At 42.4% G+C, this 23,709-nt stretch overlaps 1 protein-coding gene across 1 annotated transcript in view; it reads right to left on the bottom strand.

The window, feature by feature from the left end:
- LOC139690424 (mitoguardin-like) overlaps nucleotides 1–23,709 on the bottom strand; it is a 126,634-nt gene that overhangs the window by 31,166 nt on the left and 71,759 nt on the right. Inside the window, exon 3 of the mRNA XM_071587905.1 lies at nucleotides 4,355–4,513. Coding sequence (XP_071444006.1) covers nucleotides 4,355–4,513 — 159 coding nt within the window. The remainder of the gene's footprint in view (nucleotides 1–4,354; nucleotides 4,514–23,709) is intronic.

Genomic DNA, 23,709 nt, shown 5'->3' with positions numbered 1-23,709 from the left:
AGAGTTTAAGAGGACGCCTCGGTAGCTTAAGTGGCTAAAGCACTCGACCGGATATTGAGGGATCTGGGTTCGAGTCCCAGTCAAGGCGAATGATTTTTACGCTCTGAAATTGTTGCATTAAAAAAGAGCGTATTTGTCTCTTAAATTTGTTTTTTTAGCGCAGTCGTGTTTTTTAAGCAAAACTGCGCTAAATTGAAGCGTTGAAACAGCTTGGATTTATTTCGAGATGAAAACAAGGAGAAATGGAGGAGGAAAGTACCAGTAATGCAGAAATACGAGGACAATCTATGCTAACAGAAACCAAAGTTCCATCTTTTACCATGACCTTTTCCGACTTAACTAAGTTAATTTTTTTTAATTACGCGAAAAAGAGCAGATGTGTGGGGGAGCAAACAGAATAGTGCGAATGGCGAGGGGAATGAAGATCGCCGGATGTCCGGATAGGTGGAAAGGAATGATAGAGAAAGAGAGGAAAGCGAAGGAGGGAGGGATAGTATGCATTATGCACTCTCATCCACCATTCGCGTACCCATGGAAAGCACCAAAAAAACCGCTAATTCCAGCCTCAGGTTGCAACAACGGGGGAAAAAAATCTCCGTAATTCCTGCTCCACGTTTTTCTTCCATTCCTACGCCCACGTTGGCATACGAGCTAAAACTGGGTCAGGATATTTTACCCCGGAGAATAAATACAGCACACGATGCCATTAGTTCACTCACAGGGCCTTATTATTTTTTGCGAACTTCCCAAATGTCCACTGGTGACGTGGTCCAGGATGGAATGCACCGATGTGCTCATCGTGCACATCGACCGCAAGAGCCGACCCGGGCAGGCGGCTTTGTGGGAGGAGGAATGCATCTCCATTCGATTTCCATTGATGATCCGATTCATCCACAATATCGCACAAATTTAAAATTACTTTACTGCACAATGACATTACCTGCAATCTGAATACGAGACCCGTCGACCAGTAGCCGAAGGCAATACCTCGTCCATCACTGCAAAACCCGGGGAGGGTTTTTTAAAAAAATTGAAATAAACGAATTCGAGGTAAAGGAACTCAAATGCTTTGAAACTTAAATGCCCCTTAAGGGTGGTCGTAAAAAATCTAATCCGAAGTTCCCTTAATTTATCAGGTTTTTTTCCAAAAAAATCCCTCAATTACCGTTTGAGTAACCCCGTAAATACAATTATTTTTGCCCCGTAATTCAATTTGCACCATTATTAACACAATAGCCGCAAAAACTAGGTTGTAATTATGTGGCGGAAATGAATGTTTAAGATGCTTCTTGTGCAGTTGATACTTACAGGCCTCACTCGGAGATTATTCCGAAGAATGGCAGAAATAACAAAACTTAGAGAGCAGGAATCTTTCAGAAAATTTAAACAGCTTTTAAAGATAATCTAAGCTTACCCACTCTTTAAACTGAAACAAAATAGCCTCAAGATAAAGGGTAGAGAAAATAAAATATAATTTTAATGGAGATAAATGATATCCACAAAGTTATTTCCTCTATATTATTATAATTATTATAAAAGAAGGACATTTGAGGCCCCACGCGGCCATTTACAAATGGTCATTCCCGAAAGTTTTCTTTGTTTGTCATGAAAATCCATTCTTTAATATGGATTTATATAACTTCTTATGGATGTTTTTAAAAAAGCTCTGACTTTCCAAGAAATCTCCTGATATTTTTCCGAATTTCCCTGCTGCTGGCCACCATGCTTATGCAATAAAACTTTCCAATTGCAGATAGTCTTGATTTATATAAAAAATATCCGCTCAAAACTTTCCTAACAGTGAAAACACCAAGAATAAATTCTCTTTTTCAAATCGGTATTATTAAATGCTCATATTCACATTGAAACTCATAACTTTTCATGATTTCGAATAGATTTGAATGTATTTTCTTAAAACAAGACAGTAGCATTACCACTCTCCCTCCCGGTTAACCAGGCGTAGTAAATCAACCAGTTGATCATGAGTCCTCGCGTCATACTTAGTTTGAAGTATTGGCAATTTCTATAGGTGTCTATTAAAAGAGGTAGGTATATTTCCTCAGGGAGTGGTAGCAATTAGTTTCCAGCGATGTTTGTGCAAGTACTTGTATTCCTTATTTAGAGTCCAGCATTTAGAGATCTTATGATCCATAAACATTCGTTCTACACCGCTAGAAAAGTGCAATGAAATCCATTAAGTACTTCCTTTTTTATTACTATTATAATAAAAGAACGATTAAAGCCCTACGCGGGTATTTTCCCTTACAAATGGTCACATCTGAAATTTTTCTTGGCCCGCAGTGAAAAACAATTAATTATTAATAATGGATGGGGTGAAGCAACCGGAATGTAGATACACGACAACGATCTTAGCTCACAGAAACACAACGTTCCATCTTTTAGCATGACCTTTCGCGATTTCGCCAAATTAAAATAAAAAACTGAGGCGGAAAGGGGAAGAGTTATGGCTCGATTATGTATTTTCCTTCATTGTGAGGTGCGGTTTGCCAGGGAGTGTATGCTATGAGTATAACGGAGTGTTTTCTATTAAGGGTTTTGATGTGAATACGTCAATGGATTCTCGTCAACTTTAGCGATACCATCGCCACATGAATTTATACATCCCCACAGATATCCGTCCCCAACTCGACTGATGCCTTGCAACGCCCCTGCACCCAGGATGTCACCCGGTGATGGTTTCAAAGGGACCCGCCGTGAAAAAAGCGAACGTCGCGCCGACGCGCTTGGGAAGCGCGGCCCTTTTCCGCGGAGACCTCGTGCCGGTGCGACGCCATTTGGGTAAATACGAGAGGGCGGTCGCCGTGTGGCCCATTGTGAGAGCGGAGGCGCAAACAAGCGAATCCCGCGGCGGCGGGAAGGGTTGTGGCCTTAGGGCGGGGTCCGTTTGTTCGCGGCTGGGATAAACACGCGCGCGGAGGTAAATACGCGAACGGGGAAGAATGGATCGTGCATTCGAGGGAGGAAATGAGCTCAAGGCATTCTTCGGAAAGTGACAGCGTCACTAGAAATCGCGCATCAGTGCTGGCAAATGGAAAATTTTCGGGTAAAAATACGAATCCTATAGTCATTCACGTCCGTATGAAGTCACGGTATCCAAGTGGAATGATTGGATCTGGATCTGTCATAAGTCCTTGGAAAGAATCGCCAAAAGGTCACGAAAAATAGAAGACTGAAAAAACATTTACTTATAAAATATAATAAAAGTTAAATAATTATAATACGGAATATTGCATCTTTGAGAGAGATCATAATACAGCACGACATTATGTCCCTCAAGGATATTCGAATGTTTCTACCAATAGAATGGCAAACGTTAACGATAGGATTCATTAATATTATTTATTTTTTAAAAATGTTATGCGATGGCAAACGTACCCTTAAATTTCAAATATTTTCTTTATACGAGAATCCAACAACAATTATTATATAACTAGTACAGATAAAATGAAACAGCGATTTAATAATTGATATTTATTAAGATGATGATGTCACACACTGCTGAAACCAATGTCGTACAGAATAAATGTCAATTGTGGAATTGCTGCGTTTCATTTGATTTGTTCGATGGAAAAATTCCACCAAGAAACGAGCAAAACAGTTTTATATTACATCGTTAATTGCTCACTACACAATGTGAGCATGGATCTTTTCATTAGAGCATGATTATTTTAATCTCACTAAAATAAATAGTTCTTAGAACGGGGTACAGGTATATGCAGGAAAAGTTTTCACTTCCACCGTTTTTTCGCTTGTCAACATTCTCTCTAATGGAATTACTGCTATCATTATGCAAAAATTTCAGAGTGTAAAAACCATTCGCCTTGACTGGGATCCCAGTCAAGGCGAATGATTTTTACACTCTGAAATTGTTGCATAGAAATGCACATTAGCGGATGACTCCGTTAAAAGTTACTGTTGCGGCATCTCCCACAGTTTCTTTGGAATACTGCTATCATTTTTAATGCATCGAAATTGAAATCAAATCTACATCTCCGTATGTCGAAGGCCTGCAGGTTACTAAGTCGAAGAAGCTCTGTAGCTCCATGAGTCGAACTGAAATCAAACGGCGGCGTCCAAACGGATTTTTTTAATCGGTTCCACGTTTTGAGCGGTCGCTTCGAATAATAGGCATGCGTTTTTTATTGTGAATAATCCGCGGACGGTTAAGGTGAGGGGGACGAAGGAGGAGAAGGAAAAGCGTGTGGGTGGTGCAGCATCACGTAAAACGGTCAACGTGACGTCATGGCAAACACGTTTGGAGTGAATGATCCGTCGTGTGCTGGACCAGGTGGCGACCAGGATGGAAAAAGATGTTTAGTCAGTATGTACTCACCCATGACGCCTAGTTGCTGCGGCGTGAGGGTTGTAGCGACATCCAGCGGGACACCGGACGCGATGGCCGAAGACACTCCAGAGGCCGCCGTCGACGAAGCCACGGACACAGCGGACACGGATGATGAGGCCTGACGGTGAAGGATTCGGCGGACGGCTTCTGCGGAGTAGAAATAGAACGAAAACGTACTTAAAACTGGAAAAAACCAGATCAAGCCTTAAAATTAAAACTGCATAAAATTTTGAGCCAATAGCGGCAAACCATTTTTCCAAAAAAATGTTTCCCGAAACCATCAATGATCGACACCTAAAACCCTTTCGATACCTAAAATCATACGAAACTCTTATTTAGGTAGCAAATCCAACGGCTGCATTCAGAACATTGGCCGTCTTATTGGGAGGCAAATTAACAAACCTAGGAAAGAAGATATCTCGGTAAGCATTTAAGTTCCTTAATAGACTAACAATTTTGGAATTTCAAGTCACGGCACCGTGTTCGTACAATCTTTCCCAACGTCTTCAGTGATTAAAAGCTTCCAAGCTCGGTCCATTTCGAAGTTACTCAAACCGAAGGCGAGACCCATAAAAAACTACGAGAACTCAATTATATTCATATTTCAAGATAATTAGTTGGATGAAAAGAGAGTAAAGTATGGTATATTTTCTTCAAATATCTCTGCTTTCGCAATAAAAGGGGAGATTAACCTCCATGCATTTTTAATAGAGTAGAAATAGAGCTCCTATGATATAACTAACCCATGCGCGTAGTACACGATGTTCATGTCTTCTTACAGATACCGGAAAATATACGACATTATGCAAGCATTTAAAAATTTACCTTTCCGGCTAACACTTCTCTCAAAACTCATGAGCCTACCGAACAAACACGAAGATGAATTTTTTTAATGAATGTATGAATGGAATAATGGAACTAGATCCATAGTAAACGCAAAATTATAATCCTGCGATGGTGTAACATAAGCAACTAATACCTATAAAAACATACCACGTGTAAAAAGTATGAAAAATGAGTTTTTGCCATTTTGAAAAAAGATTTTTTGCCATTAAAAACATAAATTATTTAAAATTATCAATAAAACATTTTCCAAAGGTGCCAGCGGAGCGAACACAAATTTCAACTCTTGGCGTCACAAAGAAACCATTTTGCTTTAGACAGAAATTAGTCTTAACGTTACATTTGTGGTTAACTATATTTTATTTGCGATTAATATGAATCTTCATAATTGTCAGTTCAGTTATACTGATACCTTTATTGTTTTATGCTGGCTAATTTTTACATGAAATCGTACGGCGTATCACTATTTCTATCTATCATATGATTGTGGTCGCTTGATTTTTCTGGCCAATCATACACTTTGCTATGATGGTGATATACACACAGGATTCACTTCGACCCTACCTAATACTTATGAGCATTGAATTAATACGTGGAATAAATATCTATTTAAGTAATCAGCATAACAACCATTACGTTTCATTCCTTAAGTTTGCTATTACTCTTTGAAATTTATCTTTATGTTTTCCAGTTAAAATCCATTTTCTTATTATATATCAACTCTTCCATGATCACCAGCGATTGAATTTAAAGAGGGAGTCACCGAGAGACGGGATATGTTCCAAAAGTGTGTATTCAATCGACCAGTTTTGATGAGAACCCCAACCCGAAAAGGATGTAAGGCGTTGCCTCCTTCTGCGGTGCTTGGTTCGGGGATTCCTAAATGGCGCGGCACAAAATAAAAACAGCAAAGCAGTCATGAGACACCAAACACAAGTCCGCGGAAACACGGTGAAATCTGGGCGGAGAGACCAAAAACTCCGACAGCTTGAAATGTGGGACGATTCTGAGGGAATAGCACGCCAAAATCTTTTTGCTTTCGTCTTAAAAGGTGAACACACGTGCAGCTTTCCGAAAAAAATGAGACACCGAGTGCCGAGTCCAAAAATAAAGATGTTCTCTCAGAAAAATACGGAAGCAAGCGAGAACGCCAAATTACCGCAGAATGAAATAAATGCTAGAAGCGCACAGAGATTGATGTTTCCATTTCCCATTGTTTAAGCGCGGGACTATTCATTATTCACTCGCCTCACCGAGCTTTCGCGAGGATCGGCACGACGGAGAGAAACGGTCATAAATACGAAAGGAGACGTTTCACAGCCAAGGAGATACGCTTTCAAATTTCGCAGGCACCGAGATTTCTGGGAAACGCTTTGAACGAACAATGGAGCCGAAGAAAAATAAACTAAATGGTGGCGAGAATGAGACGGCATTGTATGACTCTCTACTTAACTTTCCGAATGCAATCACTCTTCGTCAATTTCGCGGAGTCCCCACCACATTATGCATGAGGCAGCGCCACAATGGCACCCAAGCCATTAAAAGTTACTTATCTGGAATCAAAATGAGCTCTTTCCTCGATGTAAATACGGAAGAAAAGGTTGAGAAAAAAAAAGAATAGCAAGTTTCTCGCGCACGCAAGAATAATGCTCACATTGACTCGAAAGGAAGGTGGTTTCATCGCCAAATTAATTACCCAACCGAAAAAATAAATGCAATCCGACGCCCGTTTCGTCTAAGACAGCAACAATGCCAATAAAGAGGGATTTCATCTCTTGGCTGGCGAGAGTAGTTGATGATGTCATACCGTTAAAAGCCACTAATGGAGCCTTGTCGTAAGTTCATAGAAACTGGCTGAGTTTTCTAATGAGAAGTGAATTCGTCTGGTAAACATAACCCCTTGAAGGACACAAATGTCATCTTACATAACTGAAGCAAGCATTTTGTTTATTTTAATGAATATATCTATACGCTACTGTCTTTATATCATTAAATTGCTATCAAGGGCATGAAATAGTGTTAGAAACACGTTTGGCGTATTTTTTCAAATTTAACTTTGTCAAAAAAAATATGAGTTTAATTCATTTCCCTGTAATTTTTGTGATTGTCAAACAAAATAGAGGAGAAAGTTCCCTAATTAGAAGCCGAACGATAAGGTGGGGGATTTAAATGGCATATGAGATAAAATCAATTGAGATAATTAATACAGAAGCAAACAACTACATTACGGAGGAAGACTAAAACTAATGAATATCTGGCTTATCCCCGTGATCTTCAATACGCTGTTTCAAAAAGGAGCTATCGACATAATTTCCTATTTCAGCAGCGCTATCGAATTTATCGCGTCCGCCGTTCATCCCTTGAACTTCACGGCTTCTAAGGACAAGGCTTCCTGCCATTTTAGTATCGTCCCCCCCACGCCGCTGCCCTTGCATGCAGCGACGATTTTACGACCTGTGCATCCTCCCACGGAGGGTGTCCACGATTTTCACTGACGGAGCTTCGTGTACAAAACTCTTGTCCAAGAGGAAGGAGTGAACACGGTTTCGGACTGAAAAGAGTGCGATCCTTCCTCTCTCCATCTTCTCCGTCGATAGATTTCTCGAAGGAAGGGCTGAGTCGAAAAAGATCCGATAGATTACGTTCGTTCGAATCTCCCACTACGACGACTCCCCCCTCCGCGTCTGTTCCCCATCGTCGCTGCCCGTGGAAGGGGGCCGCCCCCGCCCTCCTTCCGCGTGGAACAAGGGATAGAGAACACCCCCTCGACCCGCCCGCGCTCCGATCGGCGGAAAGCGGCGGACGGGACGGATTTCACGGGCTTTCCGCAAAAGGCACCGACGTCGGCCGCTCAGTCGGAGAGGGACGCCGATGAGTCAATAGATCGATCGATAAATTAATTTCAAGAGCTCGCTGATTGAGCTGGTCTCGAAACCCTCGCCCTCCGAAGGCTGCCGTGGCTTATTCCGGTCGGTGAGGATCCCCCCCCCCAAAGCATCCCACATCCCTGCTTCGCCCAACGCCGAGTTCTCTTCGGTACGAGTCGATTTATGGACCCTGCCTCACCGAGATAGGCAAGTTTAATGGCGGGATCCTTCCTGATCAGCCAAGCTCACGAGAGGCCGAATGAAAAAGTGGAAGCCTTTTTCGGGAACTGCGCATAATTTGATCGCCGTGGTCATTTATTTTCGAAAAAAAATTCACGGCCACTTCAGTGGAATGAAATTTCACGAACGTCCCTTGTCCACGAGACAAGTATAGAGAAAGATACAAAAGGAGTCTGGGATCCGAATGCTAATGCGTTGCACAAAAATCTATGTAAAATTAGTCGTAACACTTCTGGAGAATCAATTCATAATGAATTGAAACATTCAACATGTGATTCAATTAACAACGACCGAAGTCGACTACCCACCTAAAAGCTGTAAAAGTATCACGGGTGACGTCTTTCGATAAACAAATCTAAACATCAAGCAATGAAATTTCCTGGCTACCAACCCTAGGATAACTGGCACGAGGCACAGGGGCCGGGACTTTATGACCTCTTATTATCACGAATGTGTGAAATTACACGCCATTAAGACTGATCGGGGAGATCTCTACTCAAATATTTGAAATAACATCCGGGTGCGTTGACGATGATTATAGCCACTAGACTGGGAAGGAAGGATGTTTCTTGGACCGTGAGCGACGGGCTCCTCCAATTAATTAAATCGGTATCCGAGAAAAGAGATTGGTAAAGAAGGTGGAACACATTTTGACATGGACTTCGTTGATCATGAAATGAATATTATGTGAGTTCTGACGGCCTCGGTTAATAACAAAAATGCAGAGTAAAAGTCCCAAAGCGGGACATCAAAAATTCTGGCAAAATGAATATTGGATAATTGCCCTTTTTATACATTGGGGAGACGATACAACCAAGGTGGAGTGAAGTTTCGCCCCACGAGTTTCATCCTCCAACATGGCCGGAGGAGAAATTCATTGCTTCCAATTAGGAATTAAAGGCAGAAATCAATAGCTCTATACAAGTTAATCAATACGTTTCTGCCATGGAAAATGAATAAAAAGCATATTAAATTCTTAATAAATTAATACGATCAACACCCTTGTTTTTTTTTTCAATCCGTTTTACACTCTAATTCTCTACCTGGCTCCTTGCGTCAAGGGCCTCTTGAGAGAAACACCTATTGCATGAAATTTTAAATTAGCGATTTCATTTAATATGAAATTGGTAGAAGTAGTTCGGCCCTAGCGTTGTTAGGAGAGAGCACCATTTTCATGTAAAATAAAGTTGGTCCTCACGTCTAACGACACTAGAGCGGACCACCGCTCAGAAATATTTAGTGGGTTGCATGATGTCCGTTCCGGATGATTCAGCATACTCGGGCTCTCAATTCTCTCATATTTTGGTTTGCAGGGACCGTCGTATAGACACGGTGGAATATGAGCGATCACTGAGGTCATAGTCATTTCGGCCACTTAGGAAGGAGAAGATCGATTGAAGATACAGGAAGGATGAAAGTAAGATAATACATAGGATATGAAATAAAAGGAAAGGGGAGGGAAAAAAGGATTTAATTTCTGAAAGTTTTTTCGCGATGTTGTTAAATTTACACATATGTTTTCATAAGTGTTTTGAAGCATGGGCGTATTACCCTCCAGCTCTAAATACTCCTTGTTCTTCGCATTTTTTGTTCTTTTTCTACATAACATGTCTCTGAGTATTCATCTTTTTTTTGACATAAGCATGCATGTTTTTTTTTCTTCGGTAGCTTGATTACATTCTATTTTTTGGATTTTCAGAGCTGAGAAGAGATAGCTTATTATGTTTCCAGTAGACGAGACGCCCAAGAACAAAATAAATCATTCCTTTTTTTCTCGGAGAGGAAAGACAAAAGAATCCCAATGCCACATTTAGGCGACTCCGAAAATAAGGCACCCGGCGGAAATACAGTTGTCCTACGTCCCATCTCACGGTGGTGCATTGAATTTTAAGTTACTCTACCCAGCGAATCCAAACCGGAGACCGCAACGTGAGCGAACGGTGCCCGTATTCCCCGGGAACCTTGCCCGGACCACGGTCATGCAAATTCAGCGCTCTGGCGACCGCACGATCTCCGGCCGTGTACATCACTCGCAGGAAAGATGGCGGGGAGGAAAGGGATGCGGGGAGGAATAGGCATTCGGGTGGAGGGTAAGGAGGGCGAGGGGAGCGCCCTGGAACCGTGGAGCTGGAAGTGACATCACCCTCCCCTAATACACGGCTTCCCACGCGCGCACACCTATTGGGTGACGGGTGGGGAGGCTGAGGGAGGGAGGTGGTGTAGCGGGAGATGCGTCGAAGGTTGAGGTCAATGGGTCTGCAGGGAAGAGGTGTGGGGAGAGGACGAGGGAGACGCAATGAATGTACGGTTTTAACAATAGGGGGAAGCGCGGGCGGCGAAAAGACGAAATGCGACTCCAACTTTTCGATAAATACGAGTTAAACATTTTAGGTAAATGCACATCATAACCAAATCTGAAAGAGATGGAGTACAATTTGTTGTCACCGGAGTAAATTTATGGAATTTACATAGCGAAATGAAATGACATTTTCGGCTTGATAATTTCGCACACTTTCTTCAAAACACGACCCAGGTTTCTACGTTGAACGTCATCGTCATATCATCGACCTGATGATGACGTTCAACGTCGAAACCTGGGTCGTGCTCTAAATAAAGTGTGCGGAATTACAAAATGTCATATAATTTCATTTCATTTCAATATGAGAAGAATACAATTATCGTCAAAGTACACTGGTAGGTGAAACTGCAGCGAGAAGGTCAGGGATAGTGAGTCCCGAACCGATCTTAATGAGAAATCATTATTCCCTCCCACAATTCGAAACCATAGCAGAGAGAAATATTTCATAATCACGGCCATCAACCCGAAGGTTGGCATGTGAAATGTTCATTCGCTTAATATAAAGCCTGAAAGCGTATAAAATTCACACGTCAGCGTAGGGGGACCAGTTATTTTCCCTGTGTCAACACTCAGTTTCCCAGGTACCCGAAAAATCACACATCTTGGGCAAAGTTGATGGTGTCCAGAGGTATCCCCGGGAATCGAACCCGGGCCCTTGGTCAGTAGTACAATGCTTTAACCACTGGACTACGAATTCACCTCGGAAACATCACGTACGACATAGCCAAACTTACCTAGATGCAACCAATGTGAGGACCTAGCTGCAACAGCAACGTAAGTGTTAAGGTGCTGTTCACAGGCTGTGATTCCATGCTATAACAACATAGAATACAGCATTGGTTTCTGTAAGCTCCTTTTGGAGACTTCATGGAGAGTTGGGTGGAACTAAGGGGAACTTGGGGAACTAAGTGTTATATTTCCGCATAGCGGGGGGATATTGAAAAATAAGTCAATGCAAAAACAGTGATACCCTGTCATTATACCTAGGTTCACGATTATACTATTTGCAGGGGACCACACAGCACTCCCTGCTACACGCCCTCGCCGTGACTTGCGAGGCAAGTTGCATATGTATAATACAATAGAAAGGACCGTCTTCCCCGCGGGGAGCAAGATCCTAGCTCACACCCGGCCGGAGGTGGGAGACGCGACCCAGCCCGTGCTAATATGAACGCGGAGGAAGGTGGCGGAGGGGTGAGGTGGGCGGGAAGAAGGCTGGCAGGCAGGACTTTGCGGAGAGGGAGACCCATTCACGATTAAAGCGATAAATCGCGGACGAGATTAGTCCTATTATGGGAGGTGATGCAGGCGACCCGACGCGCGAACTTGTCGGAGGCCTCCGCTGGAGTGAATGTATTCGACGCCCATGCGCTCGTGACCTAAGAGCTTATATTTAAAGTTGACGCGTGGCCATCATTGACCGGGGGAAAGGTGGAAAGATACCGTGAAAGCGGCGAGAGATTTTACAGCGTGTCCACCTCTTTGGTCCACAACGTCATCCCAGCCGCGCGGAACCGCAGTCGGGCGAGATGCGCCGAGACACCACGTCGTGCGCTTCGACGGTAGCCATCCGCAGGGCTAGAACGCAAATCGACGGATTCGAGCGAAATGAAAAAGTCATTCGTGAGTGGCTCGACATTCAACTTTCACTCGTGCAGCACAGATAGAAAACGACTGCGACTTGTTCGCAACATCTTCCTTCGAAAAGTGTTTGAGCAACGCGGTTTTGAGTTGGCGTAACTGCTTATTGAGCAACCCGAAATTTAAAACGCAGGTCACGTCAAGAAGCATTTAATACGCTGACATTTGAAATAAAAATCCAGTTTCTGCATACTTTTGCACTGGAGAAAAATGGGCATGGATATGTAATTGGATAAATGGACTGTGCTAACTATTTTGTTTTGTTTATCCTGAGTTTTGTACGCTTGCATTAACCTTTTTCGCTACACACCCTGGCTTCCCATTGATGCGGCCAAACATTTCCAGTGCCAATCAGGTTCTACTTACCCATCACTACTCTTCTATCATGAAGGCTCTCGTCTCACACCATCACTAAGGCTGCTGACAAAACCATGCGAGGAGAGCGGCATTGATGCTATAAATCATCCCCACACTGAACTTACTAGAGGTGGTATATCTTGAGTGTTGACGGCGAATTATTATTGTTATTATTATTTGGGATACATTGCTGTTAGGCGATAAGCCGGGTGGCAATGACATGATATAACAAACATTAGTCATTCTTAAAACATATCACAGTGTCATTAAATAGTCGGATAGTAGACTTACAAAATAAAAAAATGAGAAAAAACAATATATTTTGATACAGCCATACACCTTCTGCCGTATTGCATTTAACAATCCCATCATGTATACCTTTTGCATTCACGCCTAAATGATTTAATGCTTTTGGGTAAGGGCTTAAAGAGTTCATCAGGCAGCTGGTTCCACTCTTTGATTCCCATATTTAGGAACGAAAACTTGGCGGTGTTTGTCCTTTGGGGCATGTATTTGATTTTAAGCGGGTGATCATTCCTGCCGAGATAACATGGCTTATTTACACTCTCGTTCAGTTCTTTCCAGCCTCCGTCAGCTTTCAATATTTTAAAAATGGCACACAGTCTATTCAGCTTCCGTCTGTTCTTTAGTGACCCCCATCCTAGTGAGCCTAGCATGTCGCTTACACTGTCAGTCTGCCTATGTCGCCCTAAAACGTACCTGGCAGCCTTCCTTTGCACTGCTTCTAATTTTTTCACATGCCCTATTTCAAAGGGATCCCATACTGTGGTCGCATATTCGACAATAGGCCTTACAATTGTTTTGAAGGCCAATTCTTTAGTTGATTTAGTGCTTCCTTTGAGGCTCCGCATGACCCAGTGGAGCGATTTAAAGGCCTTGCCTACCACATAATCTGTGTGAAGTCCCCACCCGAAGTCTTTACTTAGGTGTACCCCTAGATATTTACAATTATCTTTTGTTACAATCGTTTCTCCCATTATTTTATATACCCTTCCCTCACCTGCCTTCCTTTTGGAGAATGAGATGTGGATAGTTTTTGCAATGTTTATCTCCATTTTGTTGATTTTGATCCAATTAGCCACGTTATCTATGTCACCCTGCAGAACGTCGCGATCACTGCTGCTGCTGATTTCCCTATAGAGTATACAGTCATCAGCGAACAATCGTATTTTGGAATTGACACATTCAGCAAGGTCATTCACGTAACAAAGAAACAGAGGAGGACCAAGCACGCTATCCTGAGGTACTCCGGATGTGACGCGGGTTTCTTCTGAGATTTTGTGCCCAACACGAACCTGCTGGGTTCTATCTTGTAGGAAGGCCTTCGTCCATAGTAGTACTCTTTTATCAATATTTAGTTTTCCAATTTTATCTAACAATCTGTCATGGGGAACCCTGTCGAAGGCTTTTGAGAAGTCGAGTATAACTGCATCTATTTCTTTACCTTTGTCTAAGCAGTCTGATATTTCCTGGCAGAGTCCAAGTAGTTGGGTTTCGCATGAGTATCATACGATATACATTCAGGACAGTACGAGGTCTGTTCGAACAGTTCCCGAAATTTATTTATTTAATACAAAATAAAATTCTTCACTAACAAATTACTGGTCAGAGCCCCCTTCAAATTAGTCTCCTCTACAACGTATACACTTATCCCAACGGTGTTTCCACATTTGAAACAGTCTTGGAACTCTTTTTTCGGAATGCTCATTAGCTTTTTCGTCGAATTTTTTTTCTAACTTTGAAATGGTGGTAATTCTTTTTTTCCTTGAGCGGGGTTTTTAGTTTGGGGGACAGGAAAGAGAAATGTAAATCAAAGCTCATCATTGCGATTGCGTTGGTACCGTACACAAAGCCAAGTTCATGGCACAGAAAGAATAAAACAGTGAGACCGAAAGAAAGCTAGAAAGGATCGTTAAGTTTCAGGTCTACTTGTAAGAGTTTCGATATACGAGGTCTATCCAATAAATATGTAAACTGGTGAAATCTGGCGGCCATGACGCGGACTATAGCCCCGCCCACTAGTGGCCCTAGTTGCCTGAGACCCAATGAGACGTCTGTGCTTGGCGGATCGTCGAGCTGTGCGTATGGTGCCAGTTATGCTAGTTTCTGTTTTCCTTGTTTTTACTGTTTGTCGGCAATAGAAATCGACGAAATCACAAATCAACATTAAGTTTTTGGTGAAGTGCGGTAAAAGTTACCATGAAATTACAGAAATGTTGACAGATGTTTACGGCGATAATGCTCAGAAGAAAACATCCGTTTTCAAGTGGATTAAAGCAAACCGAAAAATCAAGAAAAAGCCGATTTAAAATCAAATCATGCTCCTAGTTTTCTTACATGTCGAAGGTGTTGTTCATCATGAATATCTTCCAGAAGGACAAACAGTAAATGCGGAGTTCTACCTTACAGTTATCAAGCGTTTGAAAGATCGCGTTCATCATGTGCGACCAAATTTGACTCAAGGCGATGGATAGATCCTTCACCATGACAATGCACATGCACATTCAGCATTGATTGTGCGCCAGTTTCTGGCAAAAAATTCAACCACCATCCCTGACCATCCTGTATATTCGCCCCCTGCCACTTTTTCCTATTCCCAAAATGCAAAAATGTGATGACGGGGCATCACTGGGAAGATATTGACACAATAAAGCAAGAAACGACGAGAAAACTAAAATGCCGAACAACCGAGGACTTCCAAGGGTGCTTTAAACAGTGAAAAAGAAAATGAAATAAGTACATGGCAACGAACCGAGAGTACTCTGAAGGGGACAAAATCGATATAGAAAAAACTTGCAAAATAAAGTTTTTATGGCCTCAGTTCGCGTATTTATTGGACAGACCACGTACCTAATAATACACTTCATCTAATCAATTGACCAGCAACAATTCAAGGGCACAGTAGCTTCCGAATTAGTAAAGCTGTTCTTGAAAAACACGGATTAAATCTAACAGTTTGGAGCATTTGGATGCTCCTTGGTTGCTATTTATTTCTAAAGAATATGTCTCGCTAGATAAGATCAGAATGCCACCGGCAACGAAATGAAGAGACAAGGTTGAAAGTGCAACTGCACCCCGCATTCGGCGAAAGAAAAGGTTGCATTCAGTTTTGAAATAACTCCGGTAGAAGTTGCTATACCTGCCTTGCTAAAAAAAACCAAGAACGTCCAAATTTCGATAACAATTCCCAAACCACCCGAGAAAATTAAGGCCATTAAATACTGATGGACGGCCGCTGTTTCACGCCGAAAGAAAAACAAACTGGGGTTCCCCAAAAAAAACATGTACATGGACAGATAAGTGGTAAGGTCATATGAGTGAAACAGTTACGATCATGCGCAAATAAACGTATTTTTTTTGGGCTTATAAAGCGGAAAGATAAGTGAGGAGACGCAAGCGGCCATTCGCGCTCGAGATGTTTTCGTCTAAACCATTAATTATTTTTTTATCGCGTCCCCTATCAAGGCCAAATGTTGCGCAGAAACGAAACAATTAATGCGAGTGAAGAGACTGTGTCATTTTTCTATTCCCCATTCTCCACTCCCATAAGTTACAACAGACTATCCACTCAAATATGATAATTCAACGTTAATACTTGAGCGCGCTCAAATAGCTTACCGGAAAAATAAGTTAAACTAAGGGAAAATAGAGGAAAATTCGGTCTGTGGAAATGTAGAATAACATGATTAATGCTTGGAAATTAATAACAGAGCTATAGTTAGCAGGATGTTTTCTTAAACGGTTAACAATGCTGACAGTAAAACTAGAAATTAGGAGAAGATATTTTATAAATATATACTTTAAACATTAAAATTTTTCAACAACTTTTAAAAACTATGTATCTAAAATGTTGATAATTTTATTTCCTAATGTAAAACCCATGCAATCACGGAAAGAGAAAAAACACTAATGACCAACCATGCATCTACGATCGCCATTTTACCGTTTTCGTTCCCTCACAAAAGTTTCGAGCTACATTGCACTCGGGAAGTATTTCAGCCTGGAGAACAAATAATAAAGGGCAAACTGATGGGCAAAGTTAATGAAAACGTAATAATAAAATAAAGAGATTTCTCAGGAGGTAATTCCAGCAGAGGTCGGAACAATCCCCACTGCGGAGGGAAAAATAAAAGAAAGCTGGACTTAAGTGGAGAAAATTGCTTCGGTATACGCACAGCATACGTACTTCCCTAAATGAAATTCAAAATTTTACTACCACAACTGACGGTACTTTAACTAGGCATAAGGCTTTCGGCAAGTTGCTAGGAGTAAACAAACACTTGGCTTAATGGAGGGGCATTACAAAGAGATCACCAAATGTGAACCAAAAATTGGCAATTAAAAAATTTCCCAGGAATAAAATTTCCTTCTTTTGATTGTCATCACAGGATTCAATTAAAAAACAGGTTTTATGAGATTGAAAAAAGAACAAGTTGAACAAAGAATCGGAATTAGTTCACATCACAAAGAGGTGGAAGAATTTCCGTTTAATTGAAACTTCATAGAGCGTAGATATGAAGATATTGGGCAACCTTCATAAGCTCATTTGTTCTAGAATAACAGATAAAGATTTAAGCGACAGAAGAGACGGTAAAACCCCAATACTGTCATACAAATGAATAATTTTATATATTCAATGTTGTAAGACTAAGAATATACTGAAGGTCGAAGCATTTATTCCATTGCCGATATATTATCCAATAAAGCCACCCTATGTAACTCATGGGACTGACATTGCAGGATTCCACAAGCTTCTCGAGGATTCACAGCAAGATATAGCCGCAGTATAAAAAAATATCAATGAAAGGCAAATTGTTTCTTTCGTGGCTAATTTTATGTAGCATATTAAAAGTTTAGTGAACATATCTCAGGTTATATTAGCGCCTTGGAGTAAAACAGGTAATGTATATTACCAATGACCATTATTCGCCAAAATATAGTATATAATAAAAGATGCATCAAACTACCACATTTCCCGTCAAAAGGGTAGAATTAAACCAGCATTTTCACATGCACGAAGGTGTGCTTTGTTTAGCTTAAAAATTTTAAATCACTCTTCGGCCTTCGCTCCACACACGACAAATGCAAAAAATCGTAAGTTAAGAAGAAAATAAAGGCATAAAACTACGACCACATATCCTGACGAAGAGCGAATATGAAATGCACTCGTAGCCATAAGAGCTTTAATTTTTTTTTTAATTCGTCTGAAAACAAAAAGTGAATCGACGCAAAATTCAATGCCGTTCTTAATACTAGGGTAAAAAGAGCCCAGGGAGTTTTCCTTGCCGCAGTATAAACCTAAAAGTCGTATGAATGCTTCCCGAAAACTTGAACCAAAGATCAGTTGGCATGCCAGTCTCAAATTTAAATATCGTAAATGAATCTACCAATTATCTGTTAGCTAAATTCATTAATAATCTCTATTAATTGGTACCCTAACATAGGTATAACCTTGGATATTTTTTCGAGTCAAAAAGTGGAAATCATATAAGGAGGATGATCATTTTTTACTACTTCATATGTCACAATTGTTTCGATAAAATAAACAGGTATAGATGGCTAGGAATTAACTACGAACTGACTGTCTGTACGGAGCTCCTAAGCATTTTACTCGTAAAAATGCTCTATTATTCAAGAGGTATCCAAATCTTCGTGCAAATGGCGTCACACTAATGGCCTTTTTAACCGTCAACACCTGCTTTGTGAGGTGACCTATCATGGTGAGGCTTCTCAGGGAAAAACACTAAGCCCTCGCTCAGTCTGCACACTCCAGTCACGCACTCCCGAACGAAATTGCACCGCGGAGACAAAAAGAGGAGGCCGGTGCCAAAGTAACCATCTCGGGGAAAACGGTACGTGTTGGAATACAAGACGGGAAAGGATTCAAAGAGAAAATATTGGTAAGAGAGTGAAAGGAGGAGCGCTGGGTGATGGCGGGTTCAAATCCCGGCGGTGTTGAATATTTTTCAGAGGTATCTCCATCCCTCTTGAGGTGCTTTGTGGAGGGCACTTTGAGTGAGTACGCCGTCCGTCGGACGGGACGTTAAGCCGCGGACCCCTTGGCGCCTTTCGTAAAGAGCAGGCTAATGCCGACGCCGGGTTTCTCTCCACCCTTCATCCTTTCCTGTCCATACCCTATGGCGCAAATGACCTCAGCTGTCGGTCGCCTCCCCTCAAAACTACTACTACTACTGGGTGATGGGAGGGAGGGATAGCGGCGTCCCTGAAAAACAAGCCCCGAAAGACTCCGTGGGACTCCTGGATGCTGTTTTTCCACGCCGGGGCGGCGCACTGCAGAGTGGAGGAGGGGGAGGGAAGAAGGGGGACACAGGGGTGCGGCCTCCCCCTATTATTCCGCCACTCTTCATGGCACGTGATCGTAAAGCTTCCATTTCTCTGCGGAATCAATCTCGTCGGCGTCACGAGGGGGGTAAACAAATAGAAAAAATAGCGCGATCCAAAAGAGGGCATCCCGATTCGTTCATGAAAAACCGTCGAGAAAAATGAAAATCGTCAAATACATTGCCTTTGCATCTGCGTCGGAAATCATTGGAGAAGGGAATAATTTTACACTAGAATGAAGTTAATTTAAAAAAAAAATAGATCGGGTGGGTTCACATCTGAAGACTCATTCGATTACTCGTCGGTGAACTTTGCCGATCGGTTCACGAGAAGTATATTCCAGAACCAACAGATTTAGGAATTCCTTCTTCGAGAATAAACGCGATTGGAACGATGGGGTTTCCATTCCTTCGTGAAGAGAAGTAAAAATATTTAATATGATCTAGCGTAGATTTAACGAGAGCTTCTTCAATTTTCGTTCATCGTGTTGAAAGAGTTTTGAAAAGGTTGATCCGTTTCTTTCATTGAGAGCCTTCACTCCAAATTCAACGCCTTACAACCCTTTGCCACTCCACATCAATTTTGTTCAATACTTGAACACCCTGCAGCACACCGATGGGTGACTATCGTATTGTACACATAGACGCATACACCTTTAATAAGTACTGGTGGAATTTTGGCAGCTCTTTTCCGACGTCACTACAGTTAAAAAAAATACGCAATATCGGTCGAACATATTTCTACACCGGCTTTGTTCAACTTATCCCTCCCTGGTCATGGTAAAATAACAATATTTCCTAATTTTCCATTCGTAATGAAATCACAGAATCCAAACTTTCAATCTATTCCTTTCGGAATTTTGCCTTTGGGATATTTAAACTAAATTCGAATATTTAATTCTTAAATAATCATACATTCGATCACCAAGCAGAGTGGTAAAATTTTGACAGCAGATCGACAGGTCTGGTCATCATGAGGGTTAAGGGGGAGAAGGTTCACGGGTTTCCACCCTCCCCGCGAACGACCCAAACTTGAAATAACAACCACATAATCAACTACTATAATACGATAAACAAAACGAGGAGGAACAGAGCAATTACAGACCCATTTGCCAAACATCAATTTCGTGCAAGACTATGAAAGATAAAGTCGCTAGTTCGATCGTGAGACACCTCGATAACCAGAAGTTATTAATAAAAAACCAGAACGGTTTCCGAAACAATAGATCCTGCGAGACACAACTTGCACTTTCTGTTCATGATATTCTTATTTCGGGAGAGAGCAATGTTCCAGTGGACGCGATTTTTCATGATTTCGAGAAAGCCTTCGACCAAGTACCTCATAGTAAACTACTCGCAAATCTAGAAGCATATGGCATAGATAGAAATATCCGGGGATGGATCAAAAAATTTTGAATGATAGGGTTCAAGGAGTAGTGATAGATGGAGTTACCTCAAATACAGTAGAAGTTACTTCAGGTGCTCCCCAGGGAAGAGTCATCGGACCTCTTTATTCCTACTTTACGTTAACGACATTGACTCCTTAGTCACCAGCAAGATGTTTATTTGCCAATGATGCAGTGGCTTACCGTGATATCCGTGATCCTGAGGACAGAGCAGCTTTGTCAGATGACCTAGACAACCCCGACCCGGCTCCCCCTGACTTTTCCTTGTTTCCGCGAATAAAAAGGGAGCTCAAAGGATATCGGTTCGACTCCATCGAGGCGGTTCAAGCGGCGACGACAAAGGCTCTCAACAGTATTCCGGAAACCAACTTCCAGCGGGCATTTGACGAGTGGCAGACGCGCCGAACTAAGTGTATCGATCCAGGAGGAATGTATTTTGAAGATTATTAAGTCATTGTAATGGTAACTGCAATACATTTTGATTTTTGGAACCAGTCCCGACTCTTATTGTACGAATCCCGTATATATATTCCCGATGTAATGACGGACCCAACAAACGCACAGATACAACTGAAAATGACTGTGATATATTGAAACTGAGTTGTAAAGCAGAGAGATTACCTACGCATGCAGGTTGATTTACTCGAGTCCGATAATGTATTTCTAATTGCTGAACACGAGGAAGTTAAGGGATTCACGAAGAAAAGTCCTCCAGTACCGATTTAGGAGATACGGTCGTTATTATTTAAGTTATCTTCGCAGGATGTTCAAAAATTATTCTTTAGATAATGTTTTTAGAGATGGGTTTAGTTCCCTACAAAATTACTCCACTTTTCTACATAATTGTCGTTCACTTCTACGTAATTTTCGTAACACTGCGCCAACTTCTTTAATCCGTCGCCAAAGAAGTTCGCCACCTTGAAATTCAACCACTGGATAGCTAATGTAGTGAGTTCCTCGTTGTCCCCAAACAGGTGTCCACCAAGCCACAGTTTCAAGTGCAATAAGAGAAAATAGTCGCTAGGTGCAAGGTTGGGACTTAAGGTGAGTGATGAAAAACTCAATGACTCGTGCAGCTATTATTATTTGCCCTTTGCGTTGGTCGGAAAGCATTTTCAGTTCCCACCTCACTCACAATTGGCAAAAACCGAGCTTTTCCGAAACATTCGTGTAAATAGTGGTGTGTTCTACAAGAGGAAATTCATCAGCGAGAGTTCTAATCATCATTCGTCGATTGGAAGACAGTTCTTGGCCCACTAGTTGAACACTTTCATCGGGTCTTGATACTGGGTGTGTCATTTAGCTATTCATCAGGTACATTTTTGCGGTAATTTTTGAAGTCTCGACACCATTTTCTAACCTTTCCTTCACTCATTACTGTACACGTAGGTTCATAAACTAGGCACAACTTCCTATGAATATGGATAGATGGTGATCCTTTTGCGCGCAAAAAGCGAATCCCAGCACACAAGTAGCAACTGCCGGGAGTAACAATTTTCGCGGATATTGTCATATTTATTCGTCAACAGGCGAAGGAATACTGAATCAAAACAATAACTCAAAGAGAGAGGGTAAGGGAGGTTGGAGGGGTAAAAAGGTTAAAATATATCTTTGAAGATGTATTTCTCTTTCCCTATTATCTTGAAGATGCAATTCTCTTTCCCTCCCATCTTAACCTTTTGACCCCTCCAACCTTACGTACGCTACCTTTCTGAACAACCCCCTCCCCCCCTTCCCCGCGCAGAAGGTATATATACCAAGTTGGCTTCCATTAGGACCACCTGATGATGACGTTAACGTCGAAAACTGAGTCGTGTTTTAAAATATAGTGTGTGGAGCTACAAAGTCAATAATTTCATTCCAATATGTTATGTAAATTCCATGAAGTTAAGCCGGAGCCAACAAATTTTATGCATTTTACAACTCAGCTCGATACTTGTATCATTATTTTGATAAATATAAGCTAACAAAATGAGAAGTAGTCGTTGAAGGGATACACACAAAAACGTGAAGTGATAACGGTCAATATCTTTTAATCTTGTATCAATAATATGATAATTCGAGGTGCTCAAAAATTAAAGTATTTGAGTACGAATCAAATCAAATTATCTACTGCTCTCATTTATTCTAACGTTCAAAGGAATTGTGAGCGCGCGTGTGTACTCCTCTCTACATATACCACATTACATAACCGAGGACCGCGGGAGCCATTTATCTCGAGATGGAAAATAATTCCAAAAATGACCACTAAAAGTCGAAGGGGTGGTAGGAAAGGGGACACGCTCCCATTGTTTAGCTAACCAGTGCAATGCGCCCATCCACCCCTTCCCTCTCCCCTGGATGCCTTCTTTCCCTTCCTCCTCCATTTTCCATCCCCATTCCACCCCCGATCCACCCGCAAAAAACTATCGAGAGCACACACACAAACATCCCCTCTCTCTCTCTCTCTCACCCCTTACCCCTCTGCCCACTCGAACGAACACCCATCCGATCCTCTTACAAGCCCGCAGTTCCCCCACTCACCGCACCCCGTCTCAACACCCCCACATCATAGCCCTCCCATTACAACCGTTGAGAGAAAAACTCCAGCGCAGTCTATTCCGCAGACACACGACCCTAAAGGACCCACACCCCCAGCTCCCCATCGGCCCTGATCATCATCCCTTAACCACTCAGACTGACCCATCGAAGGACCCCACACACACACAACTCAAAACACAAGAAACCCTTCTCTCGTCATCATTCCCTAATTATCCCGACCCCCCCAATATCCCCCAAAAACCCAACCCGAGGCCGCAGACCCGAAAACTGACTATCTCCCCTTCCTCGGCCACTCGCTGCCGCCCAATAGAGCAGGGGGTTGAGTCCCGATGCTCCACACCCTCGCTCTGTCTCCACCCAACTCCCTCGCCTCCCGTCCCCCACCCCTGTACAGCGCATCCCTCCAAACCACCCCGTCCCGATTCCCACACACACGAACACGCTGAACCTTTACCCCTCTCACCTCCCCCGCACCACCCCCTTCCGATCGGGCACGACACAGATTCCTCTGAGATTCTGTGATCGATCCGGGGGAACGACGCTGGGAGGGCGCCAGGGCCACTGCGGGCGCCGCCACGGAGACTCCGGAAGGAGGGCGGCAGACGCCGACGACGGCCTCCGGTCGTGATTCGGGGAGGGAGGGGAGACGGGTGGGGGCGATGTCCCGAGCGACGGTGCCCCCACCGCACTGCATACCGCACTATATTCATCTCCCGGAGACGCTCCC

This window comes from Hetaerina americana, unplaced genomic scaffold (assembly GCF_022747635.1).
Source record: "Hetaerina americana unplaced genomic scaffold, ioHetAmer1.1.p SCAF_1, whole genome shotgun sequence".
Lineage (NCBI taxonomy): Eukaryota > Metazoa > Arthropoda > Insecta > Odonata > Calopterygidae > Hetaerina > Hetaerina americana.
Note: the sequence above shows the minus strand (reverse complement) of the source record. Positions and strands in the feature narration are given on the sequence as shown.